Source organism: Neomonachus schauinslandi, chromosome 1, assembly GCF_002201575.2.
Source record: "Neomonachus schauinslandi chromosome 1, ASM220157v2, whole genome shotgun sequence".
NCBI classification, from domain to species: domain Eukaryota; kingdom Metazoa; phylum Chordata; class Mammalia; order Carnivora; family Phocidae; genus Neomonachus; species Neomonachus schauinslandi.
The window spans coordinates 128,620,683-128,645,777 of NC_058403.1; the positions used below are offsets into that span (position 1 = coordinate 128,620,683).

Sequence of the window (25,095 nt, forward strand, 5' to 3'; positions counted from 1 at the left end):
ACGGAGAGTCCTACCGGACGGCACTGGCCTAGATACCATGCAACCCTGAAATGAAGGGCAACAGAAGATCTCAGCTACCATCCATAGTCTTGAACTTGCTGTGCTCATTAAAACAGCATCTGCATTCCTGCCTTAGATGATTAATAATCATACATTTAAAAACCTATCATAAAGGAACCTGGAAGATACACTGTGGCAAGACCTTGGATGTGAGGAAGGCCCAGGCACCCAATAGGATGCCTGTTTCTGGCAGGACCATCTCCCCCTCCCCATGATCATCCAGGGCCTCACACTGACCAGGGTGGGGTCTAACTCCAGGGTTTCAGCCGGGGGCTTTGGGGAGGTTCATCCAGGATGGAGTCCACCTTGGCTTGTCTTCCGTGCCAGGCATCAGCCTGCAACTCACCTCTGGACGCAAGCATACACATCCGCATCAGACCCAAGGGCGTCCCGATGCACTTATGGGCCACTTGTCCCCCTGCTTTAGGTTGGCACATTTGTCACCCTACCAAATCTCCCCAGTTCGGCCAAAAGCTTCTGGCAGGAGAAAGGCACAGGCCTTGTACCTCCCCAGGGCACCAGGGGCTACTTAGTCCAAATCAGCATGTCAGAGCCTGTCCCCGAGTGCAGGTCTCTAATCCCTCCACACACTCCTACCCCATTCAACTATCAGTGGCTTACACGGCCTGTCAGCCATGCACGGCACACCCTGGCAGGCCCCCAAATCAAATCCTTTCTGTTGCTGCAGGGACGCGACAGGTGTCCAGCCTTCCCTACCCACCCCAGCTAGAAGGATGACACCCACTTCCTCCTTGGGCTTCCTCTTGTTCTCACACACACACGCTGGCTGGGCGCAGCATCTGCTGGCTACAGAACGACCAGCTGGCAGGAGTTTGGGGCTGGGCTCGAGGCAGAGCCTGAGGCAAGGGATAGCAGCAATGCCCAATGTCGGCCCGCGTGACCCAACAGATCCCAGGCGCCACCACCACACTGGATCCCTGCTCCACAGAATCAAGTCACCGAGTCTTCGGGCCCAAGGAGATGGAAGCAACGTAAACCAATTGTTTTCTTTCATGCAAGAAAATTCAAGAGCCTAACAAGTAAGATGGCCCACTCAAGGGCATAAGTCACATACCCCATCTCTTAAATTCTTTGAACATGTGCAAATGCAGAGTTCCTCTGCTGTGGAGGGTTTCCCCAAATTCAGCATGGCTCGACCTTCCTCTCTGCAAGTCCATCCAAATGTATCTCCCTCTCTGCCTCCCCACCCCCCCACCCACCGCCCACTGTCATTCCCAGGACACACAAAGTATCAGCATCGCCCAGTCTGAAGGCCAGAGACACACACACACCAACCACGGAAGCCACTGCATCCTTTCCAGGGAAACACAAGGTGGACCCGGGCCACAACAGGCCACGACACAGGGCCTGATCACCGCCCTGCATCTTGAACGGGTGGAGAGTGCTGCTTCACCCTGCAGGGCGGTGGGGAGGCGAGGGGGCCAGAAGAGCGCACCTGGGGGGAATCCACAGACTCCGTATCGACAGTTTTTTTGGGTTTTTTTTTTTTTAAGATTTATTTGACAGAGAGAGACACAGCGAGAGAGGGGACACAAGCAGGGGGAGTAGGAGAGGGAGAAGCAGGCTTCCCACTGAGCAGGGAGCCCGATGTGGGGCTCGATTCAGGACCCTGGGATCATGACCTGAGCCGAAGGCAGACGCTTAACCGACTGAGCCACCCAGGCGCCCCTCTCTCGACAGTTCTTTGCGTCAGTCAGGAGCCGCTGTTTCCTGTGGGGAGGATGAGGAAGCCGAGAGGTGGGCGGAGGAACCGGGATGCCCGAACCGGGGACAGCATCTCCCTCCCCTCGGCCACAGCCGGGGAGTCAAAGGCCATGAGGCGCCCCTGGAGCAGGGCTCTGATCCCCGACTTCTTGCCTTCCCCTCCAGGGGAGGACCCGGTGGCCGGCCCTCGCCCTCGCGCCGCGCTCTGCCCCTGTGGGCACTGCCCTCTCTACCGGCAACCGTGCGCAGTCACCAGCAACTCCAGGGGCCGCTCTGCCCAGAGATGCGCCTCCAACACCAGGTGCACAACCAGGTCCGCCCTTGCAGCTCTCCAACCCCTGGGGACCCCAGCTCTTAACAGACCACAGTGCCAACAAAAGAAACCCTCTGGAGCCCTGCACAGCCCGGAGCTGATTGCACAGCACAGCTGGGCCACAGCGAAGCAGCGCACTACGTCCAGAGAACGGGGAGCAACAGGGTCTATTCCTAGCACCCACCATGGCCATTGTCTTGGGTCTACAACCTTGAACAAGTCATTAGACTTCTCAGACTGGAATGCCAAGGCCTCTGCTAACTCCCAGGGAGCCTTGCTTTCAGCACTGAGGATACATAATTACAGCAGGGCTCACAAGGTCATTCCGTAACGTGGTGTCTGGCTTCAACAGGTGCAAACAGTCAGGCAGCAGACAAGTTAACCACTGAGCTATTTCGCTTCTGCCATCAGCATTTTTATTGTGTATGTTTGCAAACCTTCCAAAATATGAAGTTAATAAAATTGCTTCTTGAGGCGCTTCTCAGTCAGCTATCATTTTGCTCTTTGTCTATCAGAGTTCTTTCTGTAAACTCAAAACCATGTCCCTGGGTTGGGCAAGAGCATAATGCAAGGGCAAAGGGGAAGCCCACACTGTCAAGTCAACACAGAACGGCTGTGTCAGGTCAACTGCTGTAAACCAATAGTAAGAAACACATTTTTAATACAGCTGGGCAAATCTGAAGAAGGACTGGGTACTGGAGGATATTACAAGAACTTTGATTTTCTCAGGTATGAAAATGTGATCTCTTAGAGGTTTTTATCTATGAGAGATAAAATATGTATTTATGGTTGAAGTTATACGATATCTGAATAGTTTTAAAATAAGAACACCGGAGAGGAGAGAAGATGTGACTGGCAAGACGCTGGTTGCTGATGCCGGTGATGGGTACAGAGAGGTCGCTGATTATTCTCTCTGCCTTGCTATATACTTGCAATATTCCATCATATAAAGTGGTCAAGAAATGTTTTTTGAAGACCTATTTACCTGCCACATAATCACAAAACTCAAGAAAACGCTACTCACTGAAAGCATGGAGAAACCAAAGGTATCTGTCAAAAGTTGTCCTCACTAAAGGCAAAATTTAAGCGAAATAATATGTCAAACCAAAGAAATACCAGTGAGATTGCTGAGGAGGGAAAGTTAAAAGTCAGCGTGTTGTCTAAGCAAGAACAGGTCTCCAAGACTGCAAGGGCGCCCGAGCTCTCAGAGCCCACCCTGCCCATATTTGAGATGCATCAAAACGTGGGGGTCCCAACACCCTGTTAGTGAGTGGCCAAACCACTCCAGCTGTCCACAAGTTCTACGTCTCTTCTGCTATGACTTAAAGCCCTCAGCTCTTTCTCAGTCTCTGGCAGAGACAGAGAAGAAAAAATACATATGCTCACTTGCCACAAAGCACTTGCAAGGCGGGCTGAAATCCAACTGCAGGGACCTGGCTAAGTCTTGACCCTCCCTGCACCCCACTTCCACCGCTCCGAGAGAGGAAGGACAAAGGAACTGCGACAGGCATGTTTATTAAATCCTACGGTGTTCCAGGTGCCCCCGCACCCAGGACTGTAGCCTACAGCCCTGCTGGGTTAAGTTATTATTGTACCCATTTTACATCCAAAGAAATGGAGGTTAAGGAACTGGTCCAAGGTCACACGCTAGACAGACTCAAACCCAAGCCCTCTGATTCCAGTGACCTGGGGAGGAAAAGCACACACAGAGAGCCCCATACTGTTCCACTTCTCCAGTGGTAAAGCTTACAAAACGGATTCCCTAGATCTGGATGAGAAATCACAGGACCCTCTGGGCCACCCTCAGTTCGGTAAACAATCACCACGCCATCAGCACACCCACTCTGCTGAGCCCTGTGGCCAAGAGGTTTTCTCTGTAGAGCATCCAAAGGCTTGACAAACCCTGCCCAAGCACCCCCCCCAGCACCCCCAGTTCTGCACCGAGGAACAAATGTGCCCTAAGGAAACCTCGGCAGATGTTTCCAGCTTCGGTTCTTACCCGGATTATTTTACAAACTTTCCCACTCGTCTCCTAGCTTCCAATCTCACAGAGCCAACTGAAACTCCACCTAGTACTGATTTAGTTTCACACAATTGCATTTAGGACACCTGGTAATCTTTCTGAAGTGCACATCTGATGACATCACTCCCTAACACTCTCCCCACCCCCAACACAATCAGGCCAAGGCCCAGGTTCTCACTTCCCACCCACCCAGTGAGGCCGAACCCCTCACTGTTCCTTCAACACTCCTTGCTTTTTTATGTCCCATTCCCTCCGCCAGCAACACACGCCCTTCCTCCTTGTCGCCACTAAGGGAACTCCTACACATCCCTTAAAACCCATCTCAAATACCCCATCTTCTGTGAATTCTTTTTTCACTACAGCATGCTGGACCCATTTGTTAAACAATCAGATCTTCTTTCTTAGGACACTTCATAGGTCAAAAAAAAAAAAAGTTCTTGTCATCCCTCAGCTTCCTCCTTGGAGTAAACAGTCCTATTCTTCTAGGACTTACAGGTTTCCCCCCTTTTCTCAACTCCCATTGATAAGTTCCCGGCACGTGACGGAGAACTCATTCAGACTGACCTGAACTGCCCAATAGCAGGGGGGCGCACGGAAGTTTGCAGAACAAAAGCTTCTTGAGGGCAGGAAATGTGGTTTATACCTTACCACTCACAAAGACCAGCATGGAGGTGAACACACATCCCCGCCCAAAGCCACTCTCCCAGGCACGTAGGTTATATTGCCCATCGCCGGCTCCTGCAGCCCATTTTGCCAAGGCGGGCCATGATCACCCTCTGCTGACATGGGTAAGAAGACTAATGAGCAGTCTCCGGTTGATTGGTTCAGGAAATACCCACCGTCCCCAAAACAATGATGGCTCCAACTCCTGCAAATCACATTCAGAACTAATTCAAATCACATTCAGAAGCGAATCTAAGGTGACATGCACAACCTATGACAGAGAGAGACCACGTTAGCTCACCACAGGGAGGCGAACTCTGGATTCCAGAGCTGGCCGGAGCTTCACCCGTCCTCCTCACCACCTGCCCGCCTGCTGTGCATGCCACGAACCAGACTTGCACAGGCTAGCTGTGCTCCGCCTGTCTCCATGTGGAGGCTGCTTTCTAAAACCACTAACATAAATGGGTTCAAAGTCCTTAACATCCCTCCTACCCCTGCGACACTAAATAAAAGAAATGGGAGCATCTGTTGATGGCCCCGTCCCCCCACCCCCAGCTGGGATCCATAAAAAGAAGTTCCCAATTGAAGAGCTTCCTTCTATCGGCCAGCACTGGTCTCCCACCAGCCAGCACCCTACACACTCCCATGAGTGAACACAGGCAGAAGACACACTCATTCTAGACGAAGTGACCTCCATTAACACTAACTCACTCGGCAACCTGGAATGGATGCTTGGGAAAAAGGTTCTCAGAGCTTTCTGCTCTTGGTCTGGAAGCCTGGGAGAAACCCACCGAGGGGCCCTGAAGGGAAATGAAGGAGGGGAGGAAAGAGTAGGACAGGTCAACACCAGAGCCACCACCACATGCTATGTGATGAGAGACACCTGGCCAGTCCTCCAGACCCAGGACCCCTGGAGTCGGTGCGACAGCAGAAAAGAGCCAGGAACCACCTTGTCTCCTTTCTGCATAGTGCAGGGAATTTCTATGACCTCGACAGCAGCATCACCAGTGACCCAGGAAGCCTTAGAAGGGCAGGGACTGTGTTACTGAATTTTTTTAATTCCCAAAACCTAGCCTAGTGGCCCCTGACTGCAGTTGTTTAAGAAATATGTGTTTAATTAAGGTACCAAGCTAGGGTACCAATGATAAGCTACAAACAACTCCCTTGTGGTCAATCTTTTAATGCACCCTGTGATTTTTTTTTTCTTCTGTGGCTCACACAATCAGATTAATATCTCTCTGGGCACAACTGTCCTTGGAAATGCCCATTTACATGATGTGAAAACTCACTTGAACAATGACCTGTCTACTGTCGACACTAAATTGTGTGGCGTGAATGCCATTCTCTCAAGACCTAAATAATGCCCCCTTCCACTCTACCTTGTCTCCTCCAAGCTAAAAGATATATAACCCAGGTCCCAGTGGGTCTTCAGAAAATGTATTCCTGGGTGAAATTTTACCCTCTCTGAATTCACAGGACCAAGTTTCTATATTTATTTCAGCCGTCTGCCACATTATAAGATAGTGGAAAAATACTTTGAAACCTGCCCAACATTTGAACATATGGATGACACGGCTCTTGAATTATTTTGCTCTTCACTTGGTCTTCTCAACGAGATTACAAACTCCCTGAAGACGGCGACCACATTCTGTACATCTGGGAGTCACTACCACAAGGACAGGGAAGAATGTGCACTTAGAAATGGGGACAATTCCAAGCCCTCCTGGAGCCAAAGACCTTGGCTGCCCCTTGCCACCTTCTCTGAGTTCCAGGCTTCCCTGGGTCACTTGGCACCATTCACTGCCAGGCCCATGTAAGCACAGCCAGAGAACAACGGATTCACTGAAATGTCAAACCCCCTCCTCCAGCCCATCTTCTGTCTCTGGGGCAACATGACTTGGCTTAATCTTAACTTTTACCTGCAGTAAGATCTCCCAAGGAATTCAAGGTCAGGGGGACACAGACGAGAAGGAGGGCTTCACAAATAAATAAGAGTTAGCACAACATGGCTCCCTGCTTAGCTCAGTATATGGAAAAGCTGGGGTCAGCTGTGAGACAAGGCAAAGATGTTCACAAGGCCATGGCCAGCAGACCCCGCAGGAGCAGGCTGTCGGGAAGAGTGACCCGTTGGGCCACCGGAGCCCATGCCACTTCGAGTCACCTAGGGATCTCTGGAAAAGACAGGGACGGCCTTGTGACAGCGCCCAGCTCGGGGAGGCAAGGGCAGCACCCACTGGCATGGCAGGGGTGCTCCAAGGGAGCCAGGGCTCCTGCAAACCCCCTCCCCTTCCCACCCCGTATTGCCAAGCAAAGCTGCTCGGAGGACTCGGGACCTCTCCCAGCTGTAAGGGGTCAGGAACAAATTGCGGCCAATAAAACTAAGAAAGAAAAAGCATAAGACACCCAGTTGAAGGATCCAAACATCCCAGAGCCAAGACGATTATGCCTTAAGCCTGTGTAACTCAATCCCAAGCATCCCTCCTTCCATCAAGCATTCATTTCACCTTCACTGTGCGCCATGAAGATCTGCAAAGGGTAAGAAGCAATTTCTGTCCTCAAGGGGCTCAGGTTTCTAGGGCAGGGTTCTTAGCCCTTGGTGTAGAGGTTAGGAATACAGACTTGGAACGCGGACAGCCTGGGTCAAATCCTGGCCAGGCCACTCACTGGCTGGGTGACCCTAAGCACTTTAATTCTCTGTGCCTCAGTTTCCTCATCGGCAAAATGCAGACAATGTCTGCAAGGTACCTTGTGGGGTTGCTCTGAGGAGCGAGGTAACACATGCGAAGTGCTCAGACCAGGCACATAGTAGGCCGTACAGAAGCGTTAGCTGTTCCATAAGCAAGCAGTACGAGCATTATTCGCTCATAGTTATTAACCCACAGGACACGGGTGACCTTGAAGGGAAGCTGATGAATACCTTCGGATTGTGTTTATGATTTATGCACCCACACGCCCAGGTTTTCAGAGGATAACGTCCATAGCTTTCATCAAATTCTCCCAGAAGCAAAGCTGAAGGAAAGCTCAGTGAGGTGGGGAGACCGCGGGGCAAGTGCAGGAGTTACACGGCCCCATGCCCTCACTTTAACCAGGCGAAGGTAAGAGCCAAGTAGCCCTGCCCGAGAGAACTCCCTGCAATGACAGAAATGTTCTTTATATGCGCTGTCCCAAAACAGTAGCCATCAGCCACGTGTGGCTACTGGGCACTCGAAGCTGTGGCTAGGGAGATGGAAGAATTGAACTTTTAATTTTATCGATTTTAGGACTTGGTCTCTAAGTAGCCCCATGTGGCCAATGGCTGCGATTCTCAACATCACAGAGCTAGTCAGGGTGGGGAGGGAAACACTGCAGGCAGAGAACAGAATGCACAACAATGCAAAACACTCCAGGACGTACCCAGAAGCTGGGAGCACAGCAATAGCATGTACCCAGCACCTGGGGGTGGTGGTGGGGCGAAGGAGGGGGCGCAGGGGGCTCAGTACAGAACACACAGGGGCTAGAGAATGAGCCCCAGGCCAGACGGAAAAGCCCTGTGCGCTTAGATCTGGGCCGGACACTGGACACAGACATGCCGTATGGGTCAGGGTTCTCCAGAGAAAACAGAGCCCAAAGGACGTGTACTCGGGCAGACCTCATTCTACGGCGCTGCACTTCACTGCGCTTCAAAGATACTGCGTTTTTTACAAATTGAAGGTTTGTGCCAACCCTGCATCAAGCAAGTCTACCGGCGCCATTTTTCCACAGCATCTGTTCGCTCCATGACTCTGTCACATTTTGGTAATTCTCCATATTTCAAACGTTTTCATTTTTATTATACCGCATTGCTACAATCTCATGATCAAACTCGAACCAGTGAGGAGCTGCTTCTTAGGGATGAGCAAAGAAAGCAGTTTCTTGAGACGGCATCTACTCCTGGTGCGGATGCTAGGAACATGGCTCATATGACGACAAAGGATTTGGAATATTTCATAAACTTAGTTGATAAAACAGCGGCAGGGTTTGAGAGAAATCAACTCCATTTTGAAAGAAGTTCTACTGTGGGTAAAATGCTATCAAATAGCATCACATGCTGCAGAGAAATTGTTCATGAAAGGAAGAGTCAACCAATGTGGCAAACTTCACTGTTATCTTTTTTTAAGAAATTGCCCCAGCCGCCCCAGCCTTCAGCAACCACCACCCTGATCAGTCAGCAGCCATCAACACTAAGGCAAGACCCTCCCAGGAAAAAGATTGCCACTTGCTGAAAGCTCAGATGATAGTGAGCACTTTTTTTTTTTAGCTATAAAGTATTTTTCAATTATGGCATGTACCTTTTTAGACATAATGCTATTGCACATTTAACAGACTACAATTTATGGTAAACAGTTTTTATATGCAGAGGGAAACAAAAGAATTCACTTGACTTACTTTACTGTGACATTCGCTTTACTGCAGTGGTCTGGAACCAAACCTGCAATATCTCCAAGGTACGTCTGTTTATAGAGGAAGAGATTTATGTTAAGTAATCAGCTCATGTAATCATGGGGCTGGCAAGTCCAAAATCTGCAAGGGTGGGCCGACAGGCCCAAGACTCAGAGAACAGCTGATACTTCAAGTCCAAAGGCCATCTGCTACAGACTTCTCTGTGGGGGGCACCTGGGTGGCTCAGTCAGTTGAGCATCCAACTCTTGGTTTCGGGTCAGGCAGGTCATGATCTCAGGGTCGAGAGATCAAGCCCCATGCCAAGCTCCGTGCTCATCGGGGAGTCTGCTTGAGATTCTCTCACTCTCCCTCTACCCCTCCTCCCACTCACTTGCTCTTTCAGATAAATAAATCTTTAGAAAAAGAATTCTCTCTTGTTCGGAGGATGTCACTCTTTTGCTCCATTCAGGCCTTCAACTGACTGTATGAGGCCCACCCACATTATGGAGGGCAACCTGCTTTACTCAGATCCCACCGGTTTAAATGTCTCATCCAATAAAAGCCCTCACAGAAACATTCAGAATATTTGACCACACACCTGGGCACCGTGTGACCCAGCTAAGTTGACACATAAAATTAACTATCACGTGCACTGAAGTTTTCGGAGAACTATCAGCAGAACTGAATCTGGCAAGATTCAGTTGGGAGGCGGTGGGGACAGGTGGGGGAAGGGCACTAGAAGGCAGGAATACCAATGGAAGGCCATTTCAATCATCCAGGTCAGACGTCAGGGCTTCTACCAGAGAGGTGGAAATGGGAAATGAGTCATTTAATTAGCATTTGTTAAAAAAAAGTATGAATGGATTCTGTGACTTGACACAACACACAAAACACAACTACACCTTCATGGGAAGCTACGATTTCCTCATAGGTCTCCAACACAATATAAAGGACAGGAAGTTTTTCCACACGCCGTAAAGGGAGGGAAGTGACCCAGCAGAGAGAAACAGGGTTGACTGCATTTCCCTACTCTGAGGCGGCCTTGGCCTGCTCTGTGGGTCACACCTGCCCACCTCTAACTCCGTCCAACCCAGAGCCTTACTAGAAGATAGGTAAACCAGCCCAGACGTGGCACAGTCAGCTGCCTCCCAATATCCACCCTCCCCTCCCCATCCTTAGAAACAACCCTGCTAGTCAAAAACCTCTAAGCCAAGCCAGGTGTGCAGCTACCCACGACTGTGTGACCAGGTTCCAGCAATGAAATGGAAGCAGGGTGTTGTCTGAGAATTCCGAGTAGACTCTTTAAAACAGAAGGGAAATACGTCTCTTGCCCATTCCTCTTTTATCCCTTTTGTTCCGAAATGCAGATGTGACAGCTGGAGCTCCTGGAGCTATCTTGGACCATGAGGTGGATCTGAGCTGGAACTCCTAGGACTGAGCAATACTTATAGGTCACTGGGTCTCAGATGACCATGGAGTCACAGCACCAGACTACACTAGACTGCCTACTTCAAGTCTTCTTCCAGGTGAGAGAACGTATCCTAGCGTGTGCAGGCCATTGTTTTTGAGTCCTTGGTTGCTTGCAACCAAATGCAATTCCTGGTTGTTATAAGAAGAGGCCGTTATTCTGTGCATAAGGCAATGTAAATTTCATGATTTCAGGCTGTAGAACTTAGGTGCTGGGATGAGGCCAGACAGAAGATGAATGGACAGAAACTCAATACAGTGCCTTCCTCTTATGATTTCCTTCCAACTGCTCTTTAAGAACCCACTACAGATACCTTCAACCACCTTGGTTGAGTGCTCAGGTCAGTGTAAAAACAGACCTCCCCGTGTCCTCTGTGTAAAGTGAATCTTCACTTAGTTGGCCTGACTCTGAGATCAAGAGACTTAAATTCAAAGAATGAGAGAACCTTAGGAGATTGATGCACCATGACTTAGAAATAAAAAAGGCCCAGCATCTTCTCTGCACTATGGTGCTTTGCCAAAGGGCTGGGGAAGGCGCTTGAGGCTGGTAACGAACTAATAAACAAATGGTATCCTCGGTGTACTTCCATTTAACCCACTTCTTCAAAGTGAGGCTTCCTAAACAAACCTGATCATTGCCCTAAGTGCAGCAAAGAGGCACTCTTTCCCCTGGGAGAACGTAAGCTCCCTGGTGCCTGGCAAAGTCTGCAACTGAAAACTAAACAAACATGAGTAAATGATCAAAGTAACTAATAAAGACACTCAAGAATGGGGGGAAGAGAAGAAGTTCGAGGGAGGCAGACACCAGGTGGTGCCTGGATAAGTCAGGGCAAAGAGTGGCTGAGGGACCCACATTCCGGAAGATCCTTCAAAAGAGACCTAGTTCATGTGGCCTGTCCATGGAGCCGTTCAGAGTTCTGTCTGGAGCCGACCAGTTCTTAGCCATCAAGATGGTAAGGTCGAGGGGGGCAGTGTTCATAGACTCAGCCACTTTTCTCAGAAACCCCATTTCAGCACCTGGGTGCCTCAGTCAGTTGAGCGTCTGACTCTTGGTTTAGGCTCAGGTCATGATCTCGGGGTCGTGAGATCGAGCCTGGCGTCGGGCTCCACACTTGGCACGAGTCTGCTTGAGATTCTTTCCCTCTTCTTCTCCCTCCCCCTCTGCTCCTCCCCAGCTTGCGCTCTTTCTAAAATAAATAAATAAAATCTTAAAAAAAAAAAAAGAAAGAAAAAGAAACTCCATTTCTCCCTGGAAACACTAGGCTTAGGAGTATAGAACTATAGTGTGAGATGCTGACACTCTCAGTTGTACTGAATACTCCTACATATTCATTCACTTGTACCTGCCCAAGGCTGCAGGCTAAGGAACAGAACAGCACAGCGGGACCAGAATCCTTCCCTCCACAACACAGGCTATAAATTCAGGAACCTGAAAGGGGGTGGCTGACTCCAAAACAACTTTATCCATCTGGCTGATGACTCAACACAGATCCCCTCCTTTGTAGGGCTGCTAGATTTAGCAAATAAAAATAAAGGACTCCCAGTTAAGTTTGATTTTCAGGTGCATGACAATTTTTTTAGTTTTACCTAAGTCCCAAATACCACAGGAGACAAGAGATATCCTTAAAAAAAAAAAAAAAAAAGTGATCGGAAATTCAAATTTCACTGAACATCCTGTATTCCATCTGCTGCCCCTACCTCTGCTTTACACCCCACAAGGACATCCCACCACACACACATGAACACCCTGGCTACCACCTGAACTTCCCCGCACTTCCCTCACGGGGATGGATGTGTCCCTTCACACACCTGTCGAGAAGCTCCTACTGGGCCACAAACAATGAGCTGGGAGTCCGTGCTCCACAACGGGAAGCAGATTATCCCAAGACAGTGGAAGGTTTCTAAAGCAGAGCTACTCAAAGGTCCAGAGTCCGTAAATACTTAAGCCTTATCACACATCTACTTAGTGTGAATGAAGCCATCCGATTCTTCAGGGTAGATGTTCACAGAGGGAAAGGGGGAGAATATGAAGTCACCCTGGGAGGGCAGGGGAGAGGGAAATGGAAGAGAAAAGAAGGAAAGCAGAGTGGGCAGAGGGTGGATCCCCAAGATGAGGAAAGGGAACAGAGAGGTAAGCCAAAAGTGCTCAAGAGAAACATCATCATCTGTCCGGGACCAAACCTGGTTACCTGACAGCATAAAAAGGCCTACCCGTGTTGACAACACTCATGGCAAAAATACAACCCATACTCGAATCTTCTGCAGCTGAGAAATCGGTCACCCTGCCACCCCTTCCAGGGAACATGGCTGGTTTACCGAGGTGGAAGGAAGGGACGATTCTTAACGCAATCATTTTATTGAAGACGGAAGGAGAGAAGAGACATATCCAAGGAGCCGCATGATTTCAAATACAGTACAAAACTTCACATCCCCCACTAACCGCCAAACTGCGGTGACAAACCACCTCTGTCGGCTTCAGGCAGCATGTTGCCCACCAAGAGGCACTTACTGGGCATCAAAGGCAAAGGGGACAAGGGACAGGGAACCGCCCCTGACAAAACCCCCAACTTACAAGGTAATGGGGGGGGTAACACCTCCAGCTTCACACTGCTTGGCTGATACCCTATTGCAACCAGTCCCCCACAGCTGGCCAGGCAGGAAAGGGTCAAAGCAAGTGGCCCATTGCACTACACGAAGAGAAAACCTCAAGATCAGCAACACTCCAGCTCCAGCCCCAGCAGAGGATGCCTACTGCAGAGCCAGCCAAGCGGGAGGTGCAGAGGCTCCAGCGAGGTCAGCCCTTCCGACTTACGCCTCAAGACCTCCCCCCCATGTCAGGAGCCTTTGACCTGGGTCAGAAGCTGCCACAAACCGCCGCCCCCGCCGGCCCCCACTGACCCCATCTTGATCAAGCATCTAAGCTTCCAAAATGCAGCTGCTTCTTTGCCAGGACCTCCGAGCAAGACTGCAAGGCAGGATACAGTCTTACAGGCAAGGGGGAGTTAATAGTCCATTCCCCTCTGCTGCTGTAAATCAGCAGGGGCTCTGCTCTGGGACAGGTGCCCCATCACTCACCGCCTGCCCTTACCGTGGGCAGCAGGGATGACGCGCTTCCCAGGAACTGGCCTAGGGCCGCCCCGTGGGAACACGATCAGGGCCACGGGGAAGGACGTCACTGACCCAGACCTCCTCACCCGAGTCCCACGTGAGCGCTCCCACCCAGGCAGGCCAGTGGCCCAGCGGAAATGAAAGTGACCGGGAAGAAGGGAGGCACGATGAAGCTGCGCTCGAGTCCCAGGAGAACTAGGAGGGCGTGCCACGAGGGGAAGGAGTTTCAAAGGGCCCCAGACTGCTTGGAACCAGAGCCTCATAGTTACCCCAGGGCAGAAAAGGCAGGGGAACAACTGCACAGACGAGCTCAACTTCTTCCTTTGAGCCCTCCATGTCTGTTATTGCTCCAACCTGCCCCCTAAGCTGCGTCAGTGTGCCGTTCAGACTTTCCGGTAGTCACGAAATGCCCTGGGAGGGCCAAGCACTGGGCGGCAGCCAGAACCAGGCAGACACATGGGTTCAAATCTCCACTCCTCTCCTCACCAGGTGGGTGATCTGGGGTGCCGCTTCCCCTCCCCGAGCCTCACTCAGTACCCCCTCCGTCTGACCACGACAGTAATGCCACCTTCAAGTCAACTGAGCGGGCACGGAGAACATACATAAGGGACCTACGACTCCACAGACCTGGGGACCTAGTAGATCCTCGATACGAAAGGACACAGAGGGCCCCTTGAATAACTCAACTTCTCTACGTCACCTTCCAGCCCTGCATAACTTAAAAAAGTCCCTCCCTCCTATACGTGAAGCATTTAGAAAACTGCCTGGTATACAAAGACTGCTCCAATTCCTCTCCTCTCCCTCTTTCCCTCCAGCCTGAATCTCTGACTCCATTCTCTCCATACACGCGCTCCCATATTGACTCCACACCTCCATATTGACTCCCAGCTCCCCACCTCCAACCGCCCCGTGTCCTCGCCTGTGACATTCCTACTGCCGTGCCCCGTCACAGCTGTAACATTCAGGAGGGTGAGCTCACCACCTTCTCCCAAAGCTGGGTCCCCACTGTCCACTTCCTACTGGCACTCAAGCCATTCAGGTCAAAACCCTGGAGTTCCCTGTGACTCATTCTTGACCGCTGGTTAACCATGAAGTCTGTTAAAGCTTCCCTTCACATTCTCTCAGATTAAGCCACGACACCAGAAGGGTTTAGGCAAAGGCCCAAGTAATGGTCTTTGGGCTCCAAGACCAGTTTCCTCATCTGTACTATAGGGACAAACAGGAAAGATAAATGACAACCCCCCCACCCCCACCCCCACAACAGTACACATGGTGCTTAACACATAGTTAGATCTCAAAAGATGGTGCAGCCATTAATGTAAGACAACATTTAGTATGTCTAATTTACCATCTCAAACAACGTAACTCGCACACATAAGAGCCCACGGTGGCTTCTCTGCAGCTTCTCAACCCAGCCTGGAGGTACTCCCTCAGTTGGCCACCATCCTTCCCCATCTGGGCCTTCAGCTCCCATAGGCTCCCTTTCCATAGCCCTTGAGCTGACACACTTACCCCAGGTTATGCCCACACGGGCTTCTCTCCCTCAGATCTCAGCTCTTTCGTCTTTCCTACCCAGACTCTCTCTTGCACTTTGGGGCTCCAGTGTGCCTTTCTGCCCAGACTTCCCCCACACTCCCACTCCCTAGAGTGACCTCACCCCACTGGCTTCTTCGACACAATATCTACACCTGGGCCATGGGGTTCAGTTCTCTAACAAATGAGCCTCACCCTTGAGTGAGTACAAATGGTCCCCAGTATTCACGGATTCCACATTTGCAAATTTGCCTACTCGCTAAAACTTCTTTGTAACCCCAAAATCAATATTTACAGCACTTGCAGGGTCTGGATGCACACAGGGTAGCAAAAACAGTTCGGTCACTCCACACGCACCTTCCCGGCTGCAGCCTAACAAGGAAGGCAACACTCGGCCTTCTTGTTGCGGCTCTCACGCTGTAAACAACTGTCCACCCCTGTCTACTCAGTGCCACATTTCTCACATTTTTGTGCTTTTTGTCGGATTCAGCTGTTTAAATTGGCCCCCAAGCCTAGTGCTGAAGTGCTGGCTAGTGTTCCTAAGTGCAAGAAGGCTACGATGTAGATGCCTTATGGAAAAAATATGTGTTTCACATACGCGTCATTCAGGCATGAGTCACGGTGCTGTTGGCCATGAGTTTAATGTTAATGAATCAACAATACAGTACATCCAGAAAAAGGAAGAGGAAATTTGCAGATCCCCATAAGAAGTTGCTCCAGTTAAGTGTTAAAGTCAAGTCCATAGTGCATGAGGAAGCTACAGAAAAGTGGCTAATCTGTGGACCCCATTTGGTATCAAAGCATGGGAGATCATGACCAATTAAAAAAACATAGTGGGCAACACTGCGTGATGCTAAAAGCCAAGTAAATTTACGATCATGTCACCCAGGGTCAGGAAAATGTTCGAACCTCCTTGGCTAGTGTTTTATTATAAGGAAGTACTGTATATAATTAGTTACTTTTAAATAAGGTGTCTTTGTGTTTTTTTTAAGATTTATTTGAGAGAGACAACATGCACACAGTGGGGCGAGAGAGAGAGAGTCTGAAGCAGGCTCCACGCTGGGAATGGAGCCTGACACGGGGCTTAATCTCACGACCCTGGGATCACGACCTGAGCTGAAATCAAGAATATGTCGCTTGGGGCGACTGGGTGGCTCAGATGGTTAAGCGTCTGCCTTCGGCTCAGGTCATGATCCCAGGGTCCTGGGATCGAGTCCCGCATCGGGCTCCCTGCTCCGTGGGGAGCCTGCTTCTCCCTCTCCCTGCTGCTCCCCCCTGCTTGTACTCGCTCTCTAATAAAAAATAAAAAATCTTAAAAAAAAAAAAAAAAAGACTGTCGCTTAACCAACTGAGCCACCCAGGTGCCCCTAAATAAGGTGTCTTTAAAGACATACATGAAAGAAGGTTATGTATGGATCAGTTGATGAAAATGTGACCAGAGGCTCTCAGGACCCTGACCCTCTATTTCCCCTAGGAGCAATGCCTCAATAGGATGCCTCTCTAATTCAGCATTGGTAGTGACTTTGGAAAACCTAACTATTGTGAATAATGACCAGGGACTGTAATAACCTATGCCTTAAAATCACCTTGCTTATATGTATTGACGGGGCTCCTGGAGGATACGGACCACATTTTATGCTCCACAGTGGCCAGCACACAAAGGGGAGATGCTGAGAAAATACTTCGAGAAACCCTTTTACTCGCCAATCCACTAGCCCACTGTAATCCATAGTCTCACTCTAGTTCTCAAATGGGTGGGGAACTCACACTTTAAGTGAGACCAAAAGATTCTACTTTTGCCCACAACACCCCACCCTACATACTTTTATGAGACTAAGAGGGGAATGAATACCAGCTCCACAGTTAGGCTCTTTGTTCTGTTCTGTTCCTAAAACAAGGGCCTGACCATCGACAGGAACCCAGTAAATATCTGTTGAGTAAAAGAAAATGATAAATTCAGAGGAAAAAAAATACCCGAACAAGTAAAGAGAGTAATAACCCATCCCTGACATATCCTTGAGTTTATGTCCCCACTTTGTGAAACCCAGCCCTCTCCTTCTCCACTTATGGAGGGCCTTCTGCAAACAAAACCAATGTCTAGAATTTCCCAACAAAGAAAGACTACAATGCTCTGTTCCTCTACAGTTAACATAAGAATGAAAGGGATTATCTGATGCATTTGAGCTGTTTCATTTCATGGAAAACATAACTCTCCATTATTCAAGACCCTCACCACATTGTCTGCCAGGGCTTACAGCACTTGCCATCAGTGAAAAAGTCAGTCAGATACTCCCCCTCATCACTTTTGATCCTCTGGCACACTTTACCCCCACAGGTGACTCAGTAGTTACCTGGGGTCACCCTCCAGTCCTCAAATTCTTGACATTTTACGTATCTCCTCTCAGCCAGCACAGGACTCTCTCTGCCATCCAGCCGTTTCTAGCATGGTGGTCTTTTGTTAAGGCAGCAAATTCACCACAGAGACACAATATTTGATAGCAAAATACATCTGGAATAACAACTTAGATTCTTTTTCTTTGATCCAAATGCTTTACATGTACTAGTTCAATCCCTGTTAAGTTGCATACATGGCTACAAGACTTTGCGGGTGCTTTGCGGTGGAGTTTTTTTTCCCCACCTCTTGAGTTTGAACTGACTTTCTCTACCCAACAGGACATTAACCAGTGGGATGTAGGCAGAGGCTTGAAAAGGGCTTGTCCTCTTTATTCCTGGAATCCCCATACCACATGAAGAAGCCCTCACTGGCCTGTTGGATGAGACGCATGTGGTCCAGTCACCCGGGGAAGCCTTAGCTGACCACCCAAGTGCCTGACAGATAAAGCCATCGGAGATCAGCCAGCCCCCAGGCAACCCACCAACTGATCACATATGCAGGACATCAGCCAAGCCTGAGATCAGAAAAACTGCCCAGCAAAATCATGAGCTAAATAAGTGTTTTAGGCCACTAAGTTTGGGGTGATTTGTGTCCCAGCAAAAGCTAACATACACGACTCCATTCTACAGATGAAGAAACTGAGGCACAGAGATTCAGTAACCCACCAAAGTCCCATGGTAAGTTGGGATTCAAAGCCAATAGGTCTGGCTCAGAGGCCTGGCTTTGCCAGTTGTCCTACAGCTAAGTCACTCCACAAGCTTTAAATGTCTTCCCACTCGCCTAACTTCCCCCAAAGGAGCTTACGTGTGGGGCACAGACTTACACAAAACAGGCAACCTCCGAACAACCCTCACTGTTTTGCATTTCTGTTGCTCTTCAGGTTTGCAAAGTCTTCTGACACACTGCAACTATGTAAAAACAATGAGCGTTGCCCGTATGTATTCATCAATGGATGAAGGAACAAAATGTGGTGTATCCATACAACAGAATATTACTCAGTCTTAAAAAGGAATGGAATTTTAACACACGCTACAACATGGACGAACCCTGAGGATGTTAGGCAAAGAGAGAGAAGCCAGTCACAGAAGGACAAATCCTGCATGATTCCATTTATATCGGGTACTTATTCATAGGGACAGAAAGTAGAACAATGGTTGCCAAGGGCAGAGGGTTGGAAGGACTGGGGCGTTGGTGTCTAATAAGCACGGAGCTGCAGTTTGTTTGGGAAGATGAAAAAGTTCTGGGGATGGATGGTGGTAGGCGTGGCCCCACAATATGAATGTACTTAATGCTGCTGGATTACACACTTCCAAATGGCAAAATGTATGTTCTATATAGTTTCCACACCTCTTTAAAAATATGAAGAAAGGGGCGCCTGGGTGGCTCAGTCGTGAAGCGTCTGCCTTCGGCTCAGGTCATGGTCCCAGGGTCCTGGGATCGAGCCTCGCATCGGGCTCCCTGCTCGGCGGGAAGCTTGCTTCTCCCTCCCCCACTCCCCCTGCTTGTGTTCCCTCTCTCGCTGTGTCTCTCTGTCAAATAAATAAATAAAATCTTAAAAAGAAAAAAAAAAAAAAGGCAGCAGCAGCATGGGGAGTGGCCGCACTAAAAATGACAGGCCCAGGGTTACTGCTAGACAAGTTAGAGCCCAGGGAGCGAAGCAAGCCAGAAACACTCTCAGCTGTTCAGGCTTTACTGAGTCACACGGCTCCGCCCCCTCATCAGAACATCCCCTGCCACACACTGAAGGCCACATGGGCTGACAGATACGTCAAAGCAGCCTTACAGACAAGCTGCAGCTCAAGGACAAAAGCCCTCAAATCCATCAAAGCCAGTGTCCTGCCCCCACCCCAGCTGGGGGGCTGTGTTCTACCTCCTCTCGGCAGAATTTGGGCTGGGTTTTCCCCCTCACAGGACTGGATCTGACCCATTCCTGATCTGACATGACATCGGGAACAATAAAGTTAATGCAAATTTTTGATAAGCAAATAGAATTTCTACTGGCCCAACAATTACAAGCCTTTGTAAACTCTTTCTGGAAAACGAAGCTCTTTAAGTCTCCTTTCCACTGCGACTCTGGATGGATGGACATGGGCATTCAGACAGTAGAAAACCACCACCACAGGATAATCTCTTACACAAAAAAATAAATAAATAAAAATAGGAGATATAAATCAAATATTAACAGAAGACATGGAGACTTTTCTTCATTTATTTTCAAAATTTTCTACAACAAAAAGTTTCTTTAATGGAGCTGAAACCTAAGCTCATGCAGGGTTTCTGCAGTCAAACACACACGTTATCTCACTTAAATCCTAAAGACAACCTCACGAGAGCGCCAAGGCTGCTCCGGTAACCACCCCTGTCACATAGACAAAGATGCAGAGGCCCTGGGAACATAGCGCCTCCTGATACACACTAGAAGCAGATGTTTTGAAGGCATCCTTGAGACCATCCCCGCTGTACACAGCCAGAGGGTCCATAAATATAGAAAGGAAGGGGGTGGGGATAAGAGAGAGGAAGAAAACAGGAAGCCCCACTTGGCAGCCGCTGGAGGGGCACCGCACCCCCTTCACCATCAGGAAGGTCAGAGGATGCGGGTGCACAAACAGACTCACCACCTGGCCCGAGCCCAGACAGCCCACCATGTGCGCAGATGAAATATGACAGCCGCAACCAGCCTCAGCCTTTGAGCGTCCTTCCAGTTCCTCGGCTACAGACCAACAAAGTCCCTTGGGGTTGAGGGGTAGGGGTCCCTCTGGGCCTTCCCCGCCCTTCTTCTTCCTGCCCCACCTGCAAGAAGGCAGGGGTTCCTTTAACAATCATCTTGGCCTCTGCTGGCTGACAGTGAGTCAGTCACCCCCAGGGTCTGGGTATAATCTCAAGAGACCTGATGACTCAGTGGCTCACCCACAGAACTCCACAATTGTCACGATCATTTGTCCTCACCAGCCAAGAGAAGGAATGAGAGGAAGGAGCAATGCCATAGGTCGCAGGTGCCCAGCAGCGGGACCCTGCCAGCCCAGCTCCCTCCTACCTCTTTCCCCATCAGAGAGGATTTGGGTACAGAAGAGCGTGGTGTGAAACCTACCCCAGATGTGTCACAGACAACTGGGGACCTACCCAGCATGAGATTTAAATGGACCCAACCCAGACAAAGCTGGATTTACCAGCCGTGTTCCTACCCCTCTGCTCACGTGGCCATGTGGCAGGTAAGTTGGGAGTCAAGGGTAATGGAAGAAACGCTCAGAATGCCAAGGGCGGGCCAGGAGGAGCATGGGCTCTGCTGTGGCCTGCCAACTCGTCGTTCACGCATCTGTTCAGGCGTTCATCACAGAGCTGCACTACTATAAACAAGTAAACAATAACAAGTCAGCTGGACAGAGTACTACGGAGAAATGGCAAATCAAGGAATGAGGGATGGAGGTGCTAGAGATGGCGAGTGGCAGTTACGTCAATGGTAGCCCAGGAAGGCCTTGTTGATAAAGTGGCATTGGAACAGAAACCTGAAGACAAGGAAGTGGACCACGCAAGTTCTGGGGTTAAATCAATGACAAGCAGAGGGACCAGGAAGTTCAAAGACTCTGAGGTAGAAGCACATGTGACAGGACTACAGCCAACAGTGGACACCTCCCACCAGCTGGGGCCAGTGACCTAATGGACCAACCTCCAGCATCCCCTGAACCACAAACGCTCCTTTAGCCAGCTCTGTGCCGAAACCCAAGCTCCAGGGACCAGGTGGGCAAACATCTGCCACAACTCCAAGGGCTTGGTTTAACAGACCACTCTTAATCATCCTGAGGCGCGGGCACGTGGGTGGTTTTAAGGATATTTGTGGGCCCAAGAGAGGCAGAAGGCAACAAATTCAAGCTTTGAAGACTTTCAGAAAAAGAGATTTCATAACCTCCTCAGTATTCATCAGTGCTTACATTAAATTATCAGAAATTTCTTCTCAAACCCTTCATGCTGCAATCGTACATCAAGACTACTTCTACTCTGGGCTACATGGCAGCGGGGTGTGGCGGGGGAATGAGACATCCCCAACTTGGGGTGCACCTGAAAGACTGTGGGACACAGGTACTTTTGAGAGAGAGCACCTCAGGGCTCTGGAGCTCCTGGGGACTGGCCAGCACCTTTTGAGAAGGGCTTCATTCCCTGGAAAGCCAGAGGCCTGGGTGGGGCCCAGAGAAAGGTAGAAAGCGGGGTGGCTGCTCAGAGCTTGTTGGAGACCAATGAGTAATTGGCACTCTGATGTACAACGCCATGCAGCTGGCCAGGGAAGGAGACTGGGTTCAGGCAGCTATTCCGTCTAGGAACAAGGCAACAGATCTGGCAGGCTCCAAACAGAAAGCTCAGCTCAGGGTTCAGAGTGCGAAAGCCAAAAACATACCTAGGATCTCGGGAGAACCACCAAAGCCATCAAGGGGATCCCCTGATGAGAAACTGGAGAGGTGCATGGAGGCAGCGCAAAGGGGAAGAATGCCCAACTCCTGGCCTCTGACCCTCAATGGGTCTGATCTGAACATGTTCTTCCATTTCTGGGGCTTCATCTCTCAAGGGTTCACCCTCCCATGATCTCCCCTTCCATACCTCCACCTGCCTGTGCACATGGTAGGTGTCCAAATACCTGTTGCCCACACTTTCTTACCAGCAGAGACCACAGCTTCCATCACATAAACACATACCAGGGACGGAACCCAAACTCTGAAACCACCCCCCCACCCCACCCTGCCTAGGCCTACTTTGGGTGGCAAGTCACACTGAAGAGACACGGGACGGGGAAGCCAGAGTGGACGGAGGTTTGTGAAAGCCCCCAGCCCCGGGGCCTGCTGAGTGTTGGGGGCTCTTTTCCTCCACCACCCCCCCTCCCCGTTCATGGGGCCTGGCTATCAGAGGCTGGGAGGGGACGCAAGCACAACACTGCATCACATCAGTGCTGACAAAAGAAGACACACTGTGAAGCCAGAACTAGGTCCCACGCCGCACAAGATGGCCCAGCTGCCGGGGAGTGGATCTGGGCACCAACTCGGCATCCAAGTGGCACCCACTCACGGGGTCATCCAAATGCCAGCACCCACACTCTATTAAGAGCATCAAGAGCTGGAATGGAGCAGCTTGTGGGGGGAGGGGAAAATAAGAGGCTGTCTTCAAATGCAGCTGTTTACAAAGTCACCGTCATTCTGCATCTCCGGGGACTCGCGCTTCTACCCTTCGGTGGGAGGCACAGCCGTCAGAAGGTGCACCCCAGACCCAGTTTGGGGCGGCAGGCAGAGGCAGGGCAGACGGTCTGCAGGGCTACCTTACCTGCCTCGCCACCCTGCGCGCCTCCCAATAGGGCTTCGAGTCCTCCACGGCTTTGCCAATTTTCTTCACCAGTTCGTCCAGTCTCACCGTTGCTTCCACCAGAACAGAGCGGAACTTCTGACGAGCATCCTGCACCAAGGAGAAAACAAGGAAACAGTTCAGGCTTGAGAAGGCATCCAGGAAAATCCACCTTCCCTAACTCAAAAGCACCAAGGAGAGCCTGCACACAAACCTACAAGCCCCGAAATAAATACTTTTACAACACAGTGTCTAGAGCAGCACTGTCCGAAACGTTCTGTGATACTGGAAACGTTCTACCGCGTGCACTGCCCAGTATGGCAGCCACTGGCCACATTTGGCTACGGAGCACTTACAATTGGCTGAGACCGAGGAAATGGGTTTCTAATTTATTTAATTTTAATTAAATATATTTATATTTTAAAAATAAGTGCAGCTAGTGACTACCATATGAAGGTAGACAACTCAGGTTTGGTTTAAATATTTTTTATTTATTTGACAGAGAGAGAGAGAGCACAAGCAGGGGAGAGGCAGAGGGAAAAGGAGAAGCAGGCTCCCCACTGAGCAGGGAACCCAACGTGGGGCTTGATCCCAAGACCCCGGGATCATGACCTGAGCCGAAGGCAGACGCTTAATCAACTAAGCCACCCAGGTGCCCCTTAGATTTGATTTAAAAGTTCTGTTTGGGGGGGGCGCCTGGGTGGCTCAGTCGTGAAGCGTCTGCCTTTGGCTCGGGTCATGATCCCGGGGTCCTGGAATCGAGCCCTGCATCGGGCTCCCTGCTCCGAGGGAAGCCTGCTTCTCCCTCTCCCACTCCCCCTGCTTGTGTTCCCTCTCTCGCTGTGTCTCTCTCTGTCAAATAAATAAATAAAATCTTAAAAAAAGAAAAAAAAGTTTTGTCTGGGTCCTCAGAGGAAGACATCTAGTCCAGCCACCCCTGGCCACCAGTCCATAATGGTGGCCCCATTCCTTACACTCCCATGGAATCCTCAACCATATGATGTAGTCTACATTAAACACTGTGTGGAAACTTCCCACGTGCCAGACCCTGCTGGGCCTCAGGCTTGGTGCCTGTCTCCAGGGCACTTCCAATCTGGTGGGAGAGGCACGCACTATAGCCCATTCCAGAAAAGTCTGTGCCAGGATGAGAATGGTACCAGTGTCGTGGAACCCAGCAGCAGAGAACCTCGCCAGGCCAGGTAAGGTGGGAGGGGGTGGCAAGAGGGAGACTTGTGGGTACCATATACACAGAAGCCAGAAGTGCGAATGCTCACTTGGGGGAGGGAGAGGAAATACCCAGCCCCGAGCGGAGGAGCCATGTCCAGCAGAGAGGGGAGAGGGAGAGGCACGGGGTTTCAAAAAAAAAAAAAAAAAAAAAAAAAAACCTGGACGAAGCTAGAAGTCTGGAATGTGGAGAATGGCAAGAGATAAGGGTGGCCACCCACGCTGGAGACAGCTAGAGCAACCTGGGCCTCCGATAAGAGTTTGGAAAGGAGGAACCGGCAGGTGGGCCGTTCCAGGCTTAACCACGCTGTGAAAGTCAACAAACCCAGATCCACGGACTTCACAAGGAGGAAATACAATTAAAAAGGACTTTACAAATACAATAATATAAAAAATAAAAAAGGGGGGGCGCCTGGGTGACTCAGTCGTTAGGCAGCTGCCTTCGGCTCAGGTCATGATCCCAGGGTCCTGGGATGGAGCCTCACATCGGGCTCTCTGCTCGGCGGGAAGCCTGCTTCTCCCTCTCCCACTCCCCCTGTTTGTGTTCCCTCTCTTGCTGTCTCTGTCAAACAAACAAACAAATAAAAAGAAGGACTTTAGTCCAATGTCTAGGAAGACCTATTGGAGAGCTGGGTTAGTACTACACAGACCCTACACCCCTTTACTCCTTTTCCCTTTAGCATCTGCGTGACACAGCCACACGTGGGGGGGGGGGTGGAGGGAGAGGCTCACATTTGAGAGGGGAAATGGATACTCTGAAGATGAACAACACATAAACACCAGCCGTGGGGCTGCCCCAAGACCAAGCAGCCATCCTGCTGGCAGAACCCGTGTGCGCTCCGCTGGCTGCAGAGGGCCTGCCTCACA

The 25,095-nt window shown here is 50.2% G+C and overlaps 1 protein-coding gene across 2 annotated transcripts in view; it reads right to left on the bottom strand.

The window, feature by feature from the left end:
* The window catches only part of SH3BP5 (SH3 domain binding protein 5), a 71,115-nt gene that overhangs the window by 21,811 nt on the left and 24,209 nt on the right, over positions 1–25,095 (bottom strand). For both annotated transcript variants that reach the window (XM_021678902.2, XM_021678903.2), the window contains exon 3: positions 22,987–23,115. In XM_021678902.2, the coding sequence (XP_021534577.1) occupies positions 22,987–23,115 (129 nt within the window). The remainder of the gene's footprint in view (positions 1–22,986; positions 23,116–25,095) is intronic.